The following is a 16,893-nucleotide window of genomic DNA, read 5'->3' on the forward strand; positions in this document are numbered from 1 at the left end:
ACACACACACACAGATATAGTTACTTAAGTAAGGAAAAGATTTATTTTCAGTTTGCCATTTCAAAGGGAAGTACATCATGGCAGAGAAAGCATCACACAGTACAATAGCAGGGAAGAAGTAAAGAGATGTTTGTTTTTTGAGGTAGGGTCTCCTTCTAGCCCAAGCTACCTAGAATTCACTATGTAGTCTCAGGCTGGCAAGGAATTCACAGCAATCCTCCTACCTCAGCCTCCCGAGTGCTGGGATTAAAGGCTTGTGCCACAACACCAGCAGAGAAAGAAAATGGGTGGGCCAGGGCCTCCAGCCACTGCAAACAACTCCAGATGCATGAACCACCTTGTGCATCTGGCTTTACATGCATACTGGGGAATCAAATCTGGGTCCTTTGGCTTTGCAGGTAAGCACCTTAACTGCAAAGCCATCTCTCCAGCCCCTGGGCCCTGGGCCTTTTTTCCTCCCTGAGGTAGGATCTTGCTCTAGCCCAGGCTGACCTGGAATTTGCTATGTAATCCCAGGCTGGCCTCAAACTCACAGCGATTCTCCTACCTTAGCCTCCCAAGTGCTGGGATTAAAGTGTGTGCCACAACACCCAGCTATACTCTGGGCCTTTTAAAAAAATATTTTCACTTATTTGAGACAGAAAATGAGTGACTATGGGTAAACCAGGGTCTTCTGCCACTGTGCCAGTGTAAACAAACTGCAAATGTGCACACCACTTTGTGCATCTGGCTTTACATGGGTACTAAGGAACTAAACCCAGGCTGTCAGGCTTTGCAAGCAAGTGCCTTTAACCACTGAAGCAATCTCTCCAGCCCTAGGTCTTTCTTTTTTTTTTTTTTCCTTTGGTCTGTGTATGCAGGCATTCATATAAAGGTCCAAAGACAACCTAATGGTGTCTGCTTCACCTTGTTTGAAACAGGGTCTTTCTTGCTGTTTTGTTTTGTTTTGTTTTGGTTGCTGTTGTTTTCGAGATAGGGTCTCACTCTAGCCCAGGCTGACCTTGAATCCACTCTGAAGTCTCAGGGTGGCCCCAAACTCATGGCAACCCTCCTACCTCTGCCTCCTGAGTGCTGGGATTAAAGGCATGCGCCACTACGCCCAGCTTTCTTGGTGTTTTTATACCAAGGTATACACCTGATTAACTAACCCTCAAAGTTGGGTTCTCATGTCTTCCCCCTCCTTTACCACAGGCATGAAGTGATCACAGAGGTGTGTGCCAGTTTCAGTCTGCCTTTACGTGGGCAGACAAGTGAGCATACTGGGGAGGATCAAACTCAGGTCAGCAAGCTTGTAGTCAAGCACCTTTAAACAATAAGCCATCTGCCCAGCTCAGCTTCTGCTTTTCTATGTGGGTATTGAGGTTCTGAACTTGGGTACTCATGCTTACATGGCAAGCACTTTATCCACCAAGCTATCTCCCCAGCCCTTGATTCAGTAACTCACTCTGTAGTCCCAAGCTGGTTTTGTACTCACAGTGATCCTCCTATCTCTGCCTCCCCAGTGCTAAGATTAAAACCATGTCCAGCAATGCTATATCTTAATGTAAGAATGTCCACAAGTGCAGAGCATGGTGACACACTTCTTTAATCCCAGCACTGGGGAGGCAGTGATAGGAGGATCACTGTATGTTCAAGGCCATCCTGGGACTATGGATGAGTTCCAGGTCAACCTGGGCTTGAGTGAGACCCTACCTCCAAAAAGAAAAAAAAAAAGAGAATGCCCACAAGTATTATTTCCAAACAATGTAATAAGTACAGCTTTCAAATCACAAAAAGCAGGCTAGGGTTTGAAAAAATAAACAAAAGTTAGGCATTGTGGTACATGCCTAAAATCACAGCACTCAAGAGCTAGAGGCAGGAAGATCAGAAATTACAGGTCACCCTTGCCTACATATTGATTTCAAGTGTAGCCTGCTAGACTACATGAGAGCCTGTACTGAAAAACCAAGGGGGAGAAAGTGGAGAGACACTTCAGATGACAAAGCAATGGAAACTAAGGCACATTCCTGGCCCAAAACATTTCCTCTCTGTGTCTCTATGTGCCCAGCAAAAAGGAAACACAGAAAAGGAGGCGCAAATACCTCTCAAGTGGCCCAGCACAAAGAATGGATTCTGAAAGAAAACTCTTGAATCAATGCAACCACTCTCCCTGAACCTCAACATTCCCTGCCCCCACATCTCGTTTAGGCTAAATCTACTTTCAGAAAATATTTTCTCAACAGCAGACATCAAGAGAAAAAAGAGCCTTTCTTTCTATGGCATTCAACTGCCACATATGGTACTGCTCTGAATAGAGAGGCTTTATGAGGGAGGGTCCAAAGCCCACAGGCATGAGTTAGGCCACTGGCCACAAACAGCAAGGAACAGACATGAGGATTTATATGTCCAGCAGCAAAAGAACCCTCAATAATTCAGACGGCAGGCCGTCACATCCCAACAACCAGTAAAGGCGTACTGAGTGCCTAGTAGGCACAGGGCACCATTTATAACCCCATCCCAAACACACATCCCAATTCACACAGCATGCGTACACACATGTGCACACAGCTCCTTTGTTCTGTTCTAGGGCTTGGAGGAAAAAAGCAAGGACTTCAGCTGGAGACATTTCACAGTTTAATTCAACATATCACATGTCTCCTAAGTCAGAAAGAGGAATAGATAGTTTACATCCCTGAGAAGGGTTAGGGGACACAACACTGCATCCCACATCTATGGACTCTGGGAAAAAGGAGGCTGAACCCCATGGTAGACAGAGAGTGCTCAAGCCTTCCTCAAACTCCGCAGATGACTTCCAAGGGATAAGGGCTCTTTAGCCAACACCAGACCTGCCTGCCACATCCTCCCCAGCCCACAGATGAACCCCATCGGGCCCCCACCACGTCATACATACTTTTGCCCCCATTATTCTTCAGGACGTTGGAGAGGTTGACAGAGGCGGTGCCTAGAAGTTCATTCCTCAAGGTATGGCAGCTCCAGACCTTCAAATCTAAGTGACTCTGGGCTGTGACATTCCTGGAAAACAAATACCTGATTAGTCACATCCCAGCAGATGGAAAGCTATACTGCTGACATCTTGTGAGGGACAAAACAAGAAGATAATGCTGACTTATAAGGCTCTAGCTACTAATGAGCTCTCTATGAGCTCAGTGAGGTAAGAACACCTGGAGAGGAATGGAACAGAAGCACCATGGGGACAATAAAGGCTGCAGGCCCCCACCCCCAGGAACAACTCCTCTACCCTTTCTTTCCTCCTGCATTCCAAAAGAAGTGACTCGCTTACAGAACAATGATCTCATTCCAGAGAAGCTCAGAGCTCCCGATGCGCTTCCCGGTCTTCTTAGTCTCACTGGGGAGTCCGTCCACCGCCACTTCCACATAGGAGTTAATGCGAGGCTGGCGGCTGTGCACCTTGGGCTTTGCTGACACCACTGGACAGGAGAAAAAGGAGAAGATGCGACAGAGAACCGGATGCCTCCCGGTGGCACATAATCTGGCTCTTTTTATTTCCTAAATATTTTGTTTATTTATATTTGTTTTTTGACGTAGTGTTTTCTTCTAGCCAAGTGCTAGGATTAAAGGCTAAAGTCGTGTAATCCCTGCACTGGCGGGGGGGAAGGGGGGGGCAGGTAGGAGGATCACCGTGAGTTCGAGGACACCCTGAGACAACATAGGTAGTGAATTCCAGGTCAGCCTGGGCTAAGACAAAACCCTACCTGGAAAATAAAAAAAAATATTTCTTGCTTTGTCCTAACTTAAAAACTTAAAAGCCGAGCATGGTGGCACATGCCTTTAACCCTAGCACTTGGGAGGGAGTGATTTCCAATCAGCCTAGGCTAGAGTGGGACCCTACCTCAGAAAACAGCAACAACAACAAAAAAACTTTTAAAGACATATAGGCATATAACATAATCTGAAAAATATGGAAAAAAATCATTCCTAACATAATATCAAGATCAGTAAGAGCTCTACTACACTACTTATACTCTAGTCCCCCAAAATAACTTTTTTTTTTCTTTCTTTCTTCTGGAGAGAGAGAGAGAATTGGCACAGCAGAGCCTCAGCCACTGCAATTGAACTCCAACTGCTTGTGCCACCTAGTGGGCATGTGCAACCTTGCACTTGCCTCACTTTGTGCATCTGGTTTATGTGGTATCTGGAGAGTCCAACATGCATCCTTAGGCCTTGCAGGCTGGCGCCTTAACCACTTAACCACTAAGCCATCTCTTCCGCCCCAGAATTATAATTTTTTTTTTTTCGTTTTTCAAGGTAGGGTTTCACTCTAGTCCAGGCTGACCTGGAATTCACTGTGTAGTCTCAAGGGTGGCCTCAAACTCATGGTGATCCTCCTACCTCTGCCTCCCAAGTGCTGGGATTAAAGGCATGTGTCACCATGCCTGGCACAAAATTAATTTTTTTTAAATGAGTCCCTCTTTTTGTTTTAATTATTTTTATTTATTTATTTGAGAGCGACAGACAGAGAAAGAGGGAGACAGAGAGACAGAATGGGTGCGCCAGGGCATCCAGCCACTGCAAACGAACTCCAGACGCATGCGCCCCCTTGTGCACCGGGCTAACATGGGTCCTGGGGAATCGAGCCTCGAACCAGAGTCCTCAGGCTTCACAGGCAAGTGCTTAACTGCTAAGCCATCTCTCCAGCCCCCAAAATTAATTTTTTAATATTGCTATTTATTTATAAGCAGAGAGAGAGAATAGAGACAGAAGAATGGTGTGTCAGGGCCTCCAGCCACTGCAAACAAACTTCAGATGCATGCACTACTTTGTACATATGGCTTTATGTGGCAACTAGGGAACTGAACTATGGTCATTAGGCTTTGCAGGCAAATGTGTTAACTACTGAGCCATCTCTCCTCAAAGTTAATTGTTTTTGGAATTTTTTTATGAGAGAGAGAAATAATTGGCACACCAGGGCCTCCAACCACTGCAATTGAACTCCAGGCATGTGCCCCACCTTGTGCACACGTGCGACCTTGTGTACTTGTGTCACCTGGCTTACACAGGATCTGGGGACTCAAACATGGGTTCTCAGGCTTCGCAGGCAAGTGCCTTAACCACTGTACCATCTCTCCAAGCCAAAATTAATTTTTTAATTATTTATTTATTTGAGAAAGAGGCAGAGAGAGTGAGAATAGGTGTGCTAGAGTCTCTAGCCACTGCAAACAAACTGCAGATACATGTGCCACCTTGTGTACCTGGCTTTATGCAGGTACTAAGGAAGTGAATCTGGGTCCTTAAGCTTTGCAGGCCAAGTGCCTTAACCGCTGAGCAATTTCTCCAGACATAAAATTAATTTTTAAATGACTATAATAAAATCCAGTATATGGAACTGGAGAGATGGTTCAATAGTTAACGCATTTCCCTGCAAAGCCTAATGACTGAGGTTCGATTCCCTATTACCCATGTAAGCCATATGCACAAAGTGGCTCATGTATCTGCAGTTTGTTTGCAGTGGCAGAAAGCCCTGGCACGTCCATTCTCTCTCCCCCTCGGCTTGCAAATAAATGAATAAGAGAAAATATTTGGGGAGAGGTGCTGGGGAGATGGCTTAGCAGTTAGGGTACTTTGCCTACAAAGCCAAAGGACCCAGGTTTAGTTCCCCAGTACCCACGTAAAGTCAGATGCAGTAGGTGGCACATGCATCTGGAGTTTGTTTGCAGCAGCTAGGGGACGTGGCACACCCATTCTCTCTCAAATAAATAATGTTTTTTAGTCCATTCTATGGATATGTTAACTATTTCTACATGTGTATAAAGTATGTGTGTTATGTGATGTGTGGTGTATGCATGAATATGTACAGATGCACACACCTCAATCCCATGGGAGTGGAGGCCAGGGGTTAGCACTGTATGTCCTTTTCATATTGCTTGTCTGTTTCTTTCCTTGAAATGGGTGTCTCTCCCTCAATCCAGAGCTGTTGTTGGTCAGCAAGCCCCAGAGATTCTCCACTCTCCCCTTCTACCCACACCCAACCCACTGTAGACAGGGGTTATAGATGTGCTTGGTTGTGCCCAGCTTTTTACGTGGGTTCTGGGGAGTTGAACTTGGCAGTCTCTGACTGGGAAGGCTTTATGCTTAAGCAGCAAGTGCTCTTAACTGCTAAGCATCTTCCCCAGCAGCCCCCTCCCCCCTTTTTTTTGAGGTAGGGCTTCATTCTAGCCCAGGCTGACCTGGAACTCACTCTGTACCCTTGGCTGTCCTGGAACTCACAGTAATTCTCCTAACTCTGCTTCCTGAGAACTGGGATTAAAAGTGTGCCACCACACCTGACTGTTAACAAGTTTATTAATAAATTATAAATTTTCTCTGGGATACCAAAAATGTATATGTTTGCATGTACTTTCAAATATTTTCTCAAAGATCATGAACTTTTTCTTTTTAGTTCTTAAAACTACTCAATTCCTGTGTAAACCCATGTGGACTCCTACCAGCATATATGCATTTCACCGTAAACTCCACTCACGGAGATAACCACTATTCTCTCACTCTTTGCAAATCATACAAACTTTTATGAACAGTTTAAAGATGATTGCTAAGATTCAATAAGCACTTACTACAGATAGTTTGCAATGCACACTTTTAATCCTCATGATAAACTCATGAAAAAGGAAATATGTCACCCACTGTGCCCAGGAAGAAAGAGACTTGAGAAGTGAGGTCACTAACACATACGCCTGTAATCCCACACTTGGCAAGAAGAAGCAGAAGGATTACTACAAACTCAAGGCCAATCTAGTCTAAACTACAAGATCTAGAGCAGCCAGGGCTACATAGTGAGGCCCTGCTGAAGACGAAGAAAGGAGTAAGACAGGGAAGGAGTAAGAAGAACAGGAGAAGGAAGAAGAAAAGGAGAAGGAGAAAAGATATTACTGCCCCATCTACACAGGCAGAGCCATGAGCCAGAATGCACAGCCAGCCTCCATACCATGCGGCATGCCATTCTTGGACTTTGCTGATCTGTTCTGTCACTGCTCTTCTTTAGGGGGTAGAAAGTAATGTTGAGTATTTGTTCTACAAGATAATCTATATTGCTTCTTCTGCTTATGACCTTCATATGCATTTCTCCATTCTGTGTTTGTTTTATTTTAGACTGTGCCAGCTTGTTCCTTCGTTTGAGGCAGGGTCTTGCTATGTAGCCCAGGCTAACCTACAACTCACCATACAGCCAAAGAAGGCCTCAAACTTGTGATCCTCATACCTCACTCTCCTGAGTACCAGGACTGCAGACATGCACCACCATGGCATTTCTTTTTTTTCTTTTTTTTTCTTTTTGTTTGTTTTTCGAGGTAGGGTCTCACTCTAGCCCAGGCTGACTTGGAATGCACTATGGAGTCTCAGGGTGACCTCGAACTCATGGTGATCCTCCTACCTCTGCCTCCCGAGTGCTGGGATTAAAGGCGTGCACCACCACACCCAGCTCACCATGACATTTCTGATTGTCATTTGTTACCAGCAAGCCAAAGACTCACATAGCACAAAGACCAAGCAAGTATTATGCCTCAAGGGGCACATATCTTGCAGCATTTATGTACCATGGGGGAAACTTCAGATCAATAGAAGACACGTCAAAACACCTTATATCCTGTGCTCCAAAATCAGAGGCTATTTATAGCTGGTGTTCCATGCCCATGACAGCCAGTCTGGCCTCGCCACAAGTCCTCTCTATTGAGAGTTGACAAATGCCCAGACCCTTCAGGGAGATGACAGTCTATAAAGGTCAATAATTGGTTAAAAAAAAAAAATGAAAGCTACCTCCAGTCCGTTTGAAACAATAACTTTCCAGCATGCACGTGTACATACATACACACACAAAGTTGCAGATAAGTTTCAGAAGCAACGAGGGATGAGGTTGAGGTTGGAAATAGAGGTTTGACATGCAGAGAAAAGACCTGAAGAAGCCTGGTGTGGTGGTGCACGCCCTTAACCCCAGCACTCAGGAGGCAGAGGTAGGGGGACCACCAGGAGTTTGAGCCCACCCTGAGACTATGTAGTGAATTCTACGTCAGTCTGAGCTAGAGTGAGACTCTACTTCAAAAAACAAAACAAAAAAAGAAAGAACGACAAAAAGTCAGGAAGGAAAGAAGGAAGGAAGGAAGGAAGGAGGGAGGGAGAGAGGGAGGGAGGGAGGGAGGGAAGGAGGGAGGGAGGGAGGGAAAGAGGGAGGGAGGGAGGGAGGGAGCGAGCAAGAGAGAGAGAGAGAGAGAAAGAAAAGACCTGAATAGAAAAATGTAGTACTTACCACATCTACCAAAGTTAGCTGAGGCCACCTAGTGGTGAGAGTGGAGCTCTGCATAAGTTAACAATACTAGTTTTAATCAGATCAGTTTTGATGTGGACAATCTCTAAAGCCAACAAAGTCAAACCCCTTGTTTCATAGGCCAGCTAAGGTTCAGGGACCTGAAATAACTTGACTAAAATCACAGAGCTAGTCAAGAGCCAGTACTACAACCAAGGCTCCCAGCTCCCAGGCCAATTCCCTCAACTCTACAACAGTTTTGGGGTTTTGTCCTCTAGTTCTTTTTTCCTAGGTTTTGTTAGTTTTGTTTTATTTTATGTTATATTTGTATCCTGGGCTGGTGTTGAACTCTCTATGTAGCCAAAGATGACTCTTCTGAAATTTATGCCTTCATCTCACAAGTGCTAAGGTTATAGATATGTCACCACACTGATTTTTACAGTGTTGGGATCGAACCCAGGGCTTCATGCATGCTACACAAGCAAGCACTCTACCAATGGATTTATACCACTAGCACAGAAAACAGTCTCCTATCAGTCAAACATTCAAAGTGGCAAAAAAAAAAAAAAAAGTCTGACACCACCTTGTACTGACAAGGCATTTTCATAACAATTGCTATAAGAGTACTCTTTAAAATATGGTTATTTATATTTTTATTTGCAGAGAGAGAGCTAATGAGAGTATGTGTGAATCAGGGTTTATTGTTGCTACAAACAAACTCCAGACACGTGCCACTTTGTGCATCATTCTTCACATGGGTACTGGGGAATTGAACCTTGGCTAGCAGGCTTTGCCAGCAAGCACCTTTAACCACTGTGCCATCTCCTCAGCCCCAAGAGTGCTCGAGAAAGGCAATCTGGTCTTTAAAAATGACAAAAATTCTTCTGCTAGTGTATGTCTTGGAAGACACACAAAAGAAATTATATTGGATTTCTTTTAAGCAGGGGTTCTGAAGGCCTAGAAGAAAGAAAATAATTGTGGGGCTTAGTGGTTAAGGTGCTTGCCTGCAAAGCCAAAGGACACAGGTTCGATTCCACAGGACCCATGTAAGCCAGATGTACATGGTGGTACATGCATCTGGAGTTTGTAGTAGCTGGAGGCTCTGGTACACCCATTCTCTTGCTCTCCTAACTGTGCACATGGCTTACATGTGTACTGGGAAACTGAAAGAGTCCTTAGCCTTTGCAGGCAAGCGCCTTAACTGCTAAGCCATCTCTCCAGCCCTAAGTAATTAATTGTGAACTATATTAATATACTAAATAAATTAGTAAGGCTGAAGAGATGGCTTAGCAGTTAAGGCATTTGCCTGCAAAGCCAAAGGACCCCGGTTCAATTCCACAGGACCCATATAAGCCAGATGCACAGGGGGCGCATGTATCTGGAGTTCGTTTGCAGTAGCTGGAGGGCCTGGCACACCCATTCTCTCTCTCCCTCTGTCTGCCTCTTTCTCTCTCTCTCTCTCTCAAATAAATAAGTAAATAAGAAAGAAATTAGTAACATTTACATTTTGGAAATAGTAAGAAAAATCACCCTGAGGAGGGTTAAAGGAGATGACCTAGCAGTTAAAAGGTGCTTGCTTACAAACCCTGCTGGTCCAGGTTTGAGTCCCCGGCACCCACATAAACAAGGACCAAAAGTGGCGTATGTATCTGGTGTTCATTTGCCATGTCTTCAATGGACCTTAATATGCTTCCCAACACACACACACACACACACACACACACACACACACACACACACGTTAAATAAAAGTTAGAAACAATGATTAAAAAAAAAAAGAGGCCGGGTGTGGTGGTGCACTCCTTTAATCCCAGCAACAGGTCAGCCTGGGTTGGAGTGAGACCCTACCTCGAAAAAAAAAAAAAAAAAAAAAAAAAAAATATGGAAACACATAATTTTGCCTCCATGAGAGAGAGGCCTGAGCTCAAACTCTGAGTATCACTCTCCCATTCCAGCATCTGCACAGTCCTGTAGAGCTTAGACAACTAAAACAAGCTTCCTTCATTCCAGCACTACTTACTGAAGACCTACTATGTGTCAGGCAGTTCTAATGACTAGGGTATCAATAGTGGCCAAAACAAGGACTGGAGAGATGGCTTAGCAGTTAAAGCACTTGCCTACAAAGCCCGTTTGATTACCCAGGACCCACGTAAGCCAGATGCACAAGGTGGCGCATGTGTCTGGAGTTCATTTGCAGTAGCTGGAAACCCTGGTACGCCCATTCTCTCCCTGTCTCTCTTTCTCTCTCCCCCTCCCTCCCTCCCTCTCTCCTTTTCTCTCTCTCTCGTAAATAAATTAATTAAATATATTTTTAAAAACTGAAAAAACAATGGCCAAAACAAACACAAATCCCTGCTCTTATGAGAATAGAGAAAACATTCAATTAAAGATGAATGCTAGGCTGGAGAGATGGCGGTTAAGCGCTTGCCTGTGAAGCCTAAGGACCCCGGTTCGAGGCTCGGTTCCCCAGGTCCCACGTTAGCCAGATGCACAAGGGGGAACACGCGTCTGGAGTTCGTTTGCAGAGGCTGGAAGCTCTGGCACACCCATTCTCTCTCTCTCTCCCTCTATCTGTCTTTCTCTCTGTGTCTGTCGCTCTCAAATAAATAAATAAATAAATTTAATAAAAAAAAAAAAAAAGATGAATGCTTAGCCAGGAGTGGTGGTGCACATCTTTAATCCCAGCACTTGGGAGGCAAAACTAGACCCTACCTCAAAAAACAAACAAAGGTGACTGCTTATAAATGAACTAAGTAAAAAAAAATACATAGCTGGGCATGGTGGTTCACACCCTTAATCCCAGCAGTAGGGAGGCTGAAGTAGGAGGATCATCATGAGTTTGAGGCCAGCCTGGGCTACAGTGAAAGCCTGCCTATCTCAAAACAAACAGCCAAAAACCAAAACCTCATTGGGCTAGAGATATACCTCAATGGTAAAGTGCTTAGCTAGCAAGTACAAAACAGATTCAATCCCCAATACTGGGGAGTAGGTAGGGTCTCACTTTCTCTAGCCTAGAATGATCTAGAATTCACAATGTAGTATCACAGCAATCCTTTTACCTCTGCTTCCCGAGTGCTGGGATAAAGGCATACACCCCCACACCCAGCAAGAACCCTTTTAATAAAAATACCTAATGGGCTGAGGCGCATGCCTTTAATCCCAGAACTCGGGACACAGAGGACTGTCATGAGTTAGAGGCAACCCTGAGACTACGCAGTGAATTCCAGGTAAGCCTGGCCTAGAGCAAGACCCTACCTTGAAAAAAACCAAAACAGAAGAAAGAAAACCTAAGTAGGTTGGAAAGATGGCTTAGCAGTTGAGACACTTGCCTGTGAAACCTAAGCACCCAGGTTCAATTCCTCAGAGCTCACATAAGCCAGAAGCAAGTGGTGGCACATGCGTCTGGAGTTCCTCTGCACTGGTAGGAGGCCCTGGCATGCCCATTCTCTCTTTCTCTCTAATTAATAAAAATATTTTTTAAGTATATAAGTGGGGCTGGAGAGATGGCTTAGTGATTAAGGTGTATGCCTACGAAGCCTAAGGACCCCAGTTTGATTCTCCAGGTACCACGTAAGCCAGATGCACATGGTGGCGCATACAGCTGGAGTTCATTTGCAGTGGCTAGAGGCCCTGGCACACCCATTTTCACTCTCTCCCCCTCTGTCTCTAATTAAAAAAAAAAAAAAAACTTATGTGTGGGGCTGCCAAAATGGATCAGTGGATAAAGCATTTTCTATGTACTTGTGAGGACCTGAGCTCAGATCCCCAGCACCTACATAAATGCTAGGTGTAGTGGCCCTCCTCTAGTCCCAGTGCTTGAGAGTCAAGAGAGACAAGGGTTCCCAGAAGCAAGCTGAATAAGACAGCTATAAGTTCAAGAGACTGTCAGAGCTGCAGAGATGGCTCAGACGTTACGGCACTTGCCTGCACAGCCTAACAACCCAGGTTCAACTCCCCAGTACCCATGGAAAGCCAGATGCACAAAATAATACAAGCATCTGGAGCTCCTTTGCAGTGGCTAAGGCCCTGATACTCCTATATTCATTCAGTCAGTCAGTCGGTCAGTCGGTCAGTCAGTCAGTCAGTCTCTCTCTGCTTGCAAATAAGAGATTCTGCCTCAGTAAATAAGATGGAAAGCAATAAAGGAAGACACCATATCAACCTCAGACCTCCATACACATGTGCACACAAGTACACACACATATAAACATGCATACATATGTACACACACCCAATGGGCATGCAAAAATATGTATTTGTGTTCATCAATGACAAAAGTTGATAAGTCAGCATGGTTTCTGAACTCCATTTTTGTTTTCATTAGAAAACATACTATGTGGTAGGACAGGTAAATGAGTGAGCTGTAAACTGCTAGTGTTTATGATTCTCTTCAGGTGAGGGCTTAGTTGTGAAGTGAACATCCTCTGATTGAAGTGCTGAGAGGTAAAACATAGGAGATGAATGTCCTTTGGTGGGTGTTGTACTTTATGTGTGTGATTGTATGTAGATACAGAAGTCAAATAAAATTAACAGATATTCCAAATATAAATAAATAAATAAAAAGCTGGGCTGGAGAGATGGCTTAGCAGCTAAGGTGCTTGCCTGCAAAGCCTAAGATCAAGGTTCAGTTCCCCAGGACCCACGTAAGCAAAATGCACAAGGTAGTGCATGCATCTAGAGTTCGTCTGCACTGGCTGACGGCCCTGGCATGCCCATTCTATCTTTCTCTATCTACCTCTCTTGTCTATCTGTCTGTCTGTCTCACAAATAAAACAGAAATTTTAAAAAATAAAAAAAAATAAAAAGTTGATAAGAAAGGGCTGAAGAGATGGCTCAGCAGTTAAAGGCACTTTCTTGCACAGCCTGACAGCCTAGTTTTGATTCCCCAGTAAACACATAAAGCCAGATGAACAAAGTGGCACATGTATGTGGAGTTCATTTGTGGTGGCTGGCACACCCATTCTCACTCATATTCTCTGTCTCTCTCTGCTTGCAAATAAATTTTAAAAAATAGTTAATAAGAAAAACACAGGGGGGCTGGAGAGATGGCTTAGCGGTTAAGCGCTTGCCTGTGAAGCCTAAGGACCCCGGTTCGAGGCTCGGTTCCCAGGTCCCACGTTAGCCAGATGCACAAGGGGGCGCACGCGTCTGGAGTTCGTTTGCAGAGGCTGGAAGCCCTGGCGCGCCCATTCTCTCTCTCTCCCTCTATCTGTCTTTCTCTCTGTGTCTGTCGCTCTCAAATAAATAAATTAAAAAAAAAAAAAAAAGAAAAACACAGGGACTGGAAAGATGGCTTAATGGTTACGTGCTTGCCTGTGAAGCCTAAGTAAGGATCCCGGTTCAAGGCTCGATTTCCCAGGACCCCACATAAGCCAGATGCACAAGGTGGCATATGCATCTGGAGTTCATTTGCAATGGCTGGAGGCCCTGATGCGCCCATTCTCTCTCTTTCTCTCTGCCTGTTTCTCTCTCTGTATGTCTATTGCTCTCAAATAAATAAATAAACAAATTTAAAAAAAAAGAAAAATACAAAGTAGAAGCCAGGTGTAGTGACACACACCTTTAATATTAGCACTCAGGAAGCAGAGGTAGGAAACCCCCATGAGTCTGAGGCCAGCCTGAGACTACACAGTGAATTCCAGGTCAGCCTGGACTAGAACAACACCCTACCTAGGGAAAAAAAAAAAAAAGTGGGGAAGGGAACAGATGTGAGGAAGTGAGGGAGAGGTGGATATGTTTAGGAAGGTTTCATTGAAGAAGGCGATGTCTAAGAATAGACCTAAGAATAGAAGGAAGCTTTCTACTCTAAGGAGGTGGCAAGCACAAGGCCCAGAGAAAGAGGCCTGCCCAGGTGTATAGTGAGGAGACAAGAGGCCAGAGTGAATGTGGAAAGTAACAAGAGGAGAAGGAGAGTTTGTGCCATGTGAGGTCATCAGCTTTCACTCTGAGTGAGATGGGGACACTGTGGTTTGAGCAGAGCTGTGACAAGATCCAGTTCACATCCTTAACAAAAGCACTGGCTGTAGTATAACCGACAGACTGAAGAAGGACAAGGGCAGAAGCAGGAGTACTTCCCTGGTCTAGATGATGGCCAGCAATGGCTGACAGGACCACAAGGAGGGAGTGCTGAACTGCAAATACCAGGCTTGCTGACAGACAGAGTACAGACTATGAAAAAGAACAGTCAGGGGCTGGAGAAATGGCTTAGCAGTTTAGGCACTTAACTGTGAAGCCTAACGATCCAGGCTTAATTCTCCAGGTCCCACATAAGCCAGATACACAAGGTAGTACATACATCTGGAGTTCATTTGCAGTGCCTAGAGGCCCTAGCACACCCATTCTCATTCTCTCTCTCTCTCTCTCTCTCTCTCTCTCTCTCTCTGTCTATAATAAAAATAAATATTAAAAAAAACTTAAAAGCATGAAAAAAACAGGAGCTCAGCTTTGGCCATGAGAAATGTTCCATGTTTATGACCAGCTTCAAGTGCTTTCCTTCTTCATCTTTTTTGTTGTTGTTGTTGCTGTTTTTCGTTTTTGCAAGATAGGGTTTTGCTCTAGCCTAGGCTAGCTATGTAGACTCAGGATGGCCTCGAACTCATGGAGATCCTCCTACCTCTGTCTCTCAAGTGCTAGAATTAAAGGCATGTGCCACCATGCCTGGCTGTTTTCCTTGTTTTTCAAGACTTCCAGATAAAATATGACAATCTCATTAGAATGAACAGCTACACCTACAAGCTTATTCAGAAGATGTGGCTTGGCAGAACAAAATGAGATGTGTAGATCCATGTCCTACCCAGAGATTGGGCAGGACCTCAAATGATGAACACTTTATACAGTGCTAACTTACCTTTCAGAGTAAGCTGAGATTTCTCAAAAGGCAGAGCCACTCCTGCCCGGCTGGAGCTGGCAGATGCCATGTCATCACCATGAAACTGCAAGAGAAACAGCAGTGGGTTTAGACATGGGTTGAGAAGATAACTGACCAACTCAACCAAAGGCTGGGCATGGTTGTAAATGCCTATAATCCCAGCATGCCAGAGACAGAGAAGGAAGATCAGGAGTTAAAGGTCATCATCAGCTATACAGTGAGTTCAAGGCCAGCCTGGGCTACATGAAACCCTATTTGGAAAAAAAAACAAAAGCCAGGTGTGGTCACATGCCTTTAATCCCAGCACTTGGGAAGCAGAGGTAGGGGGGATCACTATGAGTTCAAGGCCACCCTGAGACTACAGAGTGAATTTCAGGTTAGCCTGCACCAGATTAAGACCCTACCTCAAAAACCCAAACAAAGAATTGAACTGAACTCAGTTTTATGTTTAAAGACACAGAGGCAAGGCTGGAAAAATGGTTCAGTGGTAAGAGTGCTTGCCATGTGAGAATGAGTGCCTGAGAGGCCTAAGATCACCTTAGTTCAATCACCACAACTCACGTTTTAAAAAGCTGGACAGCCAGGTGTGGTGGCGCACACCTTTAATCCCAGCAATAGGGAGACAGAGGTAGGAGGATTGCCACCTGAGACTACATAGTGAATCCCAGGTCAGCCTGGGCTAGAGTAAGACCCTACCTCAGAAACAAAGAATAAGCTGGGCATGGCCTTGAGTGCCTGCAACCCAAGCCCTTGGGGACTGAGGCTCCCTGGTCAGCCAGTCTAACCAAAAAAGTGGCAAACTCAAAGTTGCCTACAGATGCTCACTGCTAAGCCTGCCCACTTTTCTAACTCAAAAAGCATAACAAGAGCTGGGCATGGTGGCACATACCTTTAATCCCAGCACTTGAGAGGCAAAGGTAGGAGGATGACTATGAGTTTGAGGCCACCCTGAGACTACATAGTGAATTCCAGGTCAACTTGAGCTAGAGTGAAAACCTTGAAAAACAAAACAAAGCATAACAGAAGGGGTGGGGAGACAGCTCGGTGGTTAAAGGCACTTGCCTGCAAAGCCTGCCAATCTGGGTTCAATTCTGCAGGACCTGCAGGTAAATAGGCATTTGTTTACAGCTGCAAGAAACCCTGGAGAACCCATACATACATACCCCCCCCCCCCACACACACACAAAAACACACTTGTGCAAATAAATAAAAACTTTTTTTTTTAATGTATTCAGGGCCGGGCATGGTGATGCACACCTTTAGTCCCAGCACTCAAGAGAAAGAGGTAGGAGGATCACCATGAGTTCAAGGCCACCCTGAGACTATATAGGGAATTCCAGGTCAGCCTGGGCTAAAGAGAAACTCTACCTCAAAAAAAAAAAAAAAAAAAGGTATTTAGGGATAGAGAGATGGATTAGTAGTTAAGGCACTTGCCTGTGAAGCCTAAGCACCCAGGTTCAATTCCCCAGGACCCACATAAGCCAGATGCACAGGGTGGTACATGCGTCTGGAGTTTTTTATTGATTTTTGTTTTTGTTTTTTTTGCAGTAGCTAGATGCCCTGGCACACCCATTGTCTCTCTCTTGATCTCTCTCAAATAAATAAGGTATTTTTTTTAAAGTATTTAGGATGGGTGTGATAGTTAAGGTGTTGTCAACTTGATCTGTTTAGTAATCCACAGGCTGCTTCTAGGAAGGATCAACTAAAGGAGGAGGTCTTTCTCCCAGGGTGAGCCCTTCCCCCAGAGTGGGCGCCCCCGCTCAGAGAGGGACTT

General features: G+C 44.8%; 1 protein-coding gene across 2 annotated transcripts in view; it reads right to left on the reverse strand.

The window, feature by feature from the left end:
- Wwp2 (WW domain containing E3 ubiquitin protein ligase 2) overlaps positions 1-16,893 on the reverse strand; it is a 201,199-nt gene that overhangs the window by 159,209 nt on the left and 25,097 nt on the right. The window contains exons 1-4 of one of the 2 annotated variants that reach the window (XM_045141798.1): positions 16,182-16,198; positions 15,099-15,183; positions 3,281-3,428; positions 2,891-3,012 (exon numbers count right to left, since the gene is read on the reverse strand). In XM_045141798.1, coding sequence (XP_044997733.1) covers positions 2,891-3,012; positions 3,281-3,428; positions 15,099-15,168 — 340 coding nt within the window. In that variant the 5' untranslated portion in view covers positions 15,169-15,183; positions 16,182-16,198. Of the gene's footprint in view, positions 1-2,890; positions 3,013-3,280; positions 3,429-15,098; positions 15,184-16,181; positions 16,199-16,893 lie in introns of those variants that run through there. The other variant, XM_045141797.1, reaches the window with a different exon arrangement.

This window comes from Jaculus jaculus, chromosome 1 (assembly GCF_020740685.1).
Source record: "Jaculus jaculus isolate mJacJac1 chromosome 1, mJacJac1.mat.Y.cur, whole genome shotgun sequence".
NCBI classification, from domain to species: Eukaryota; Metazoa; Chordata; class Mammalia; order Rodentia; family Dipodidae; genus Jaculus; species Jaculus jaculus.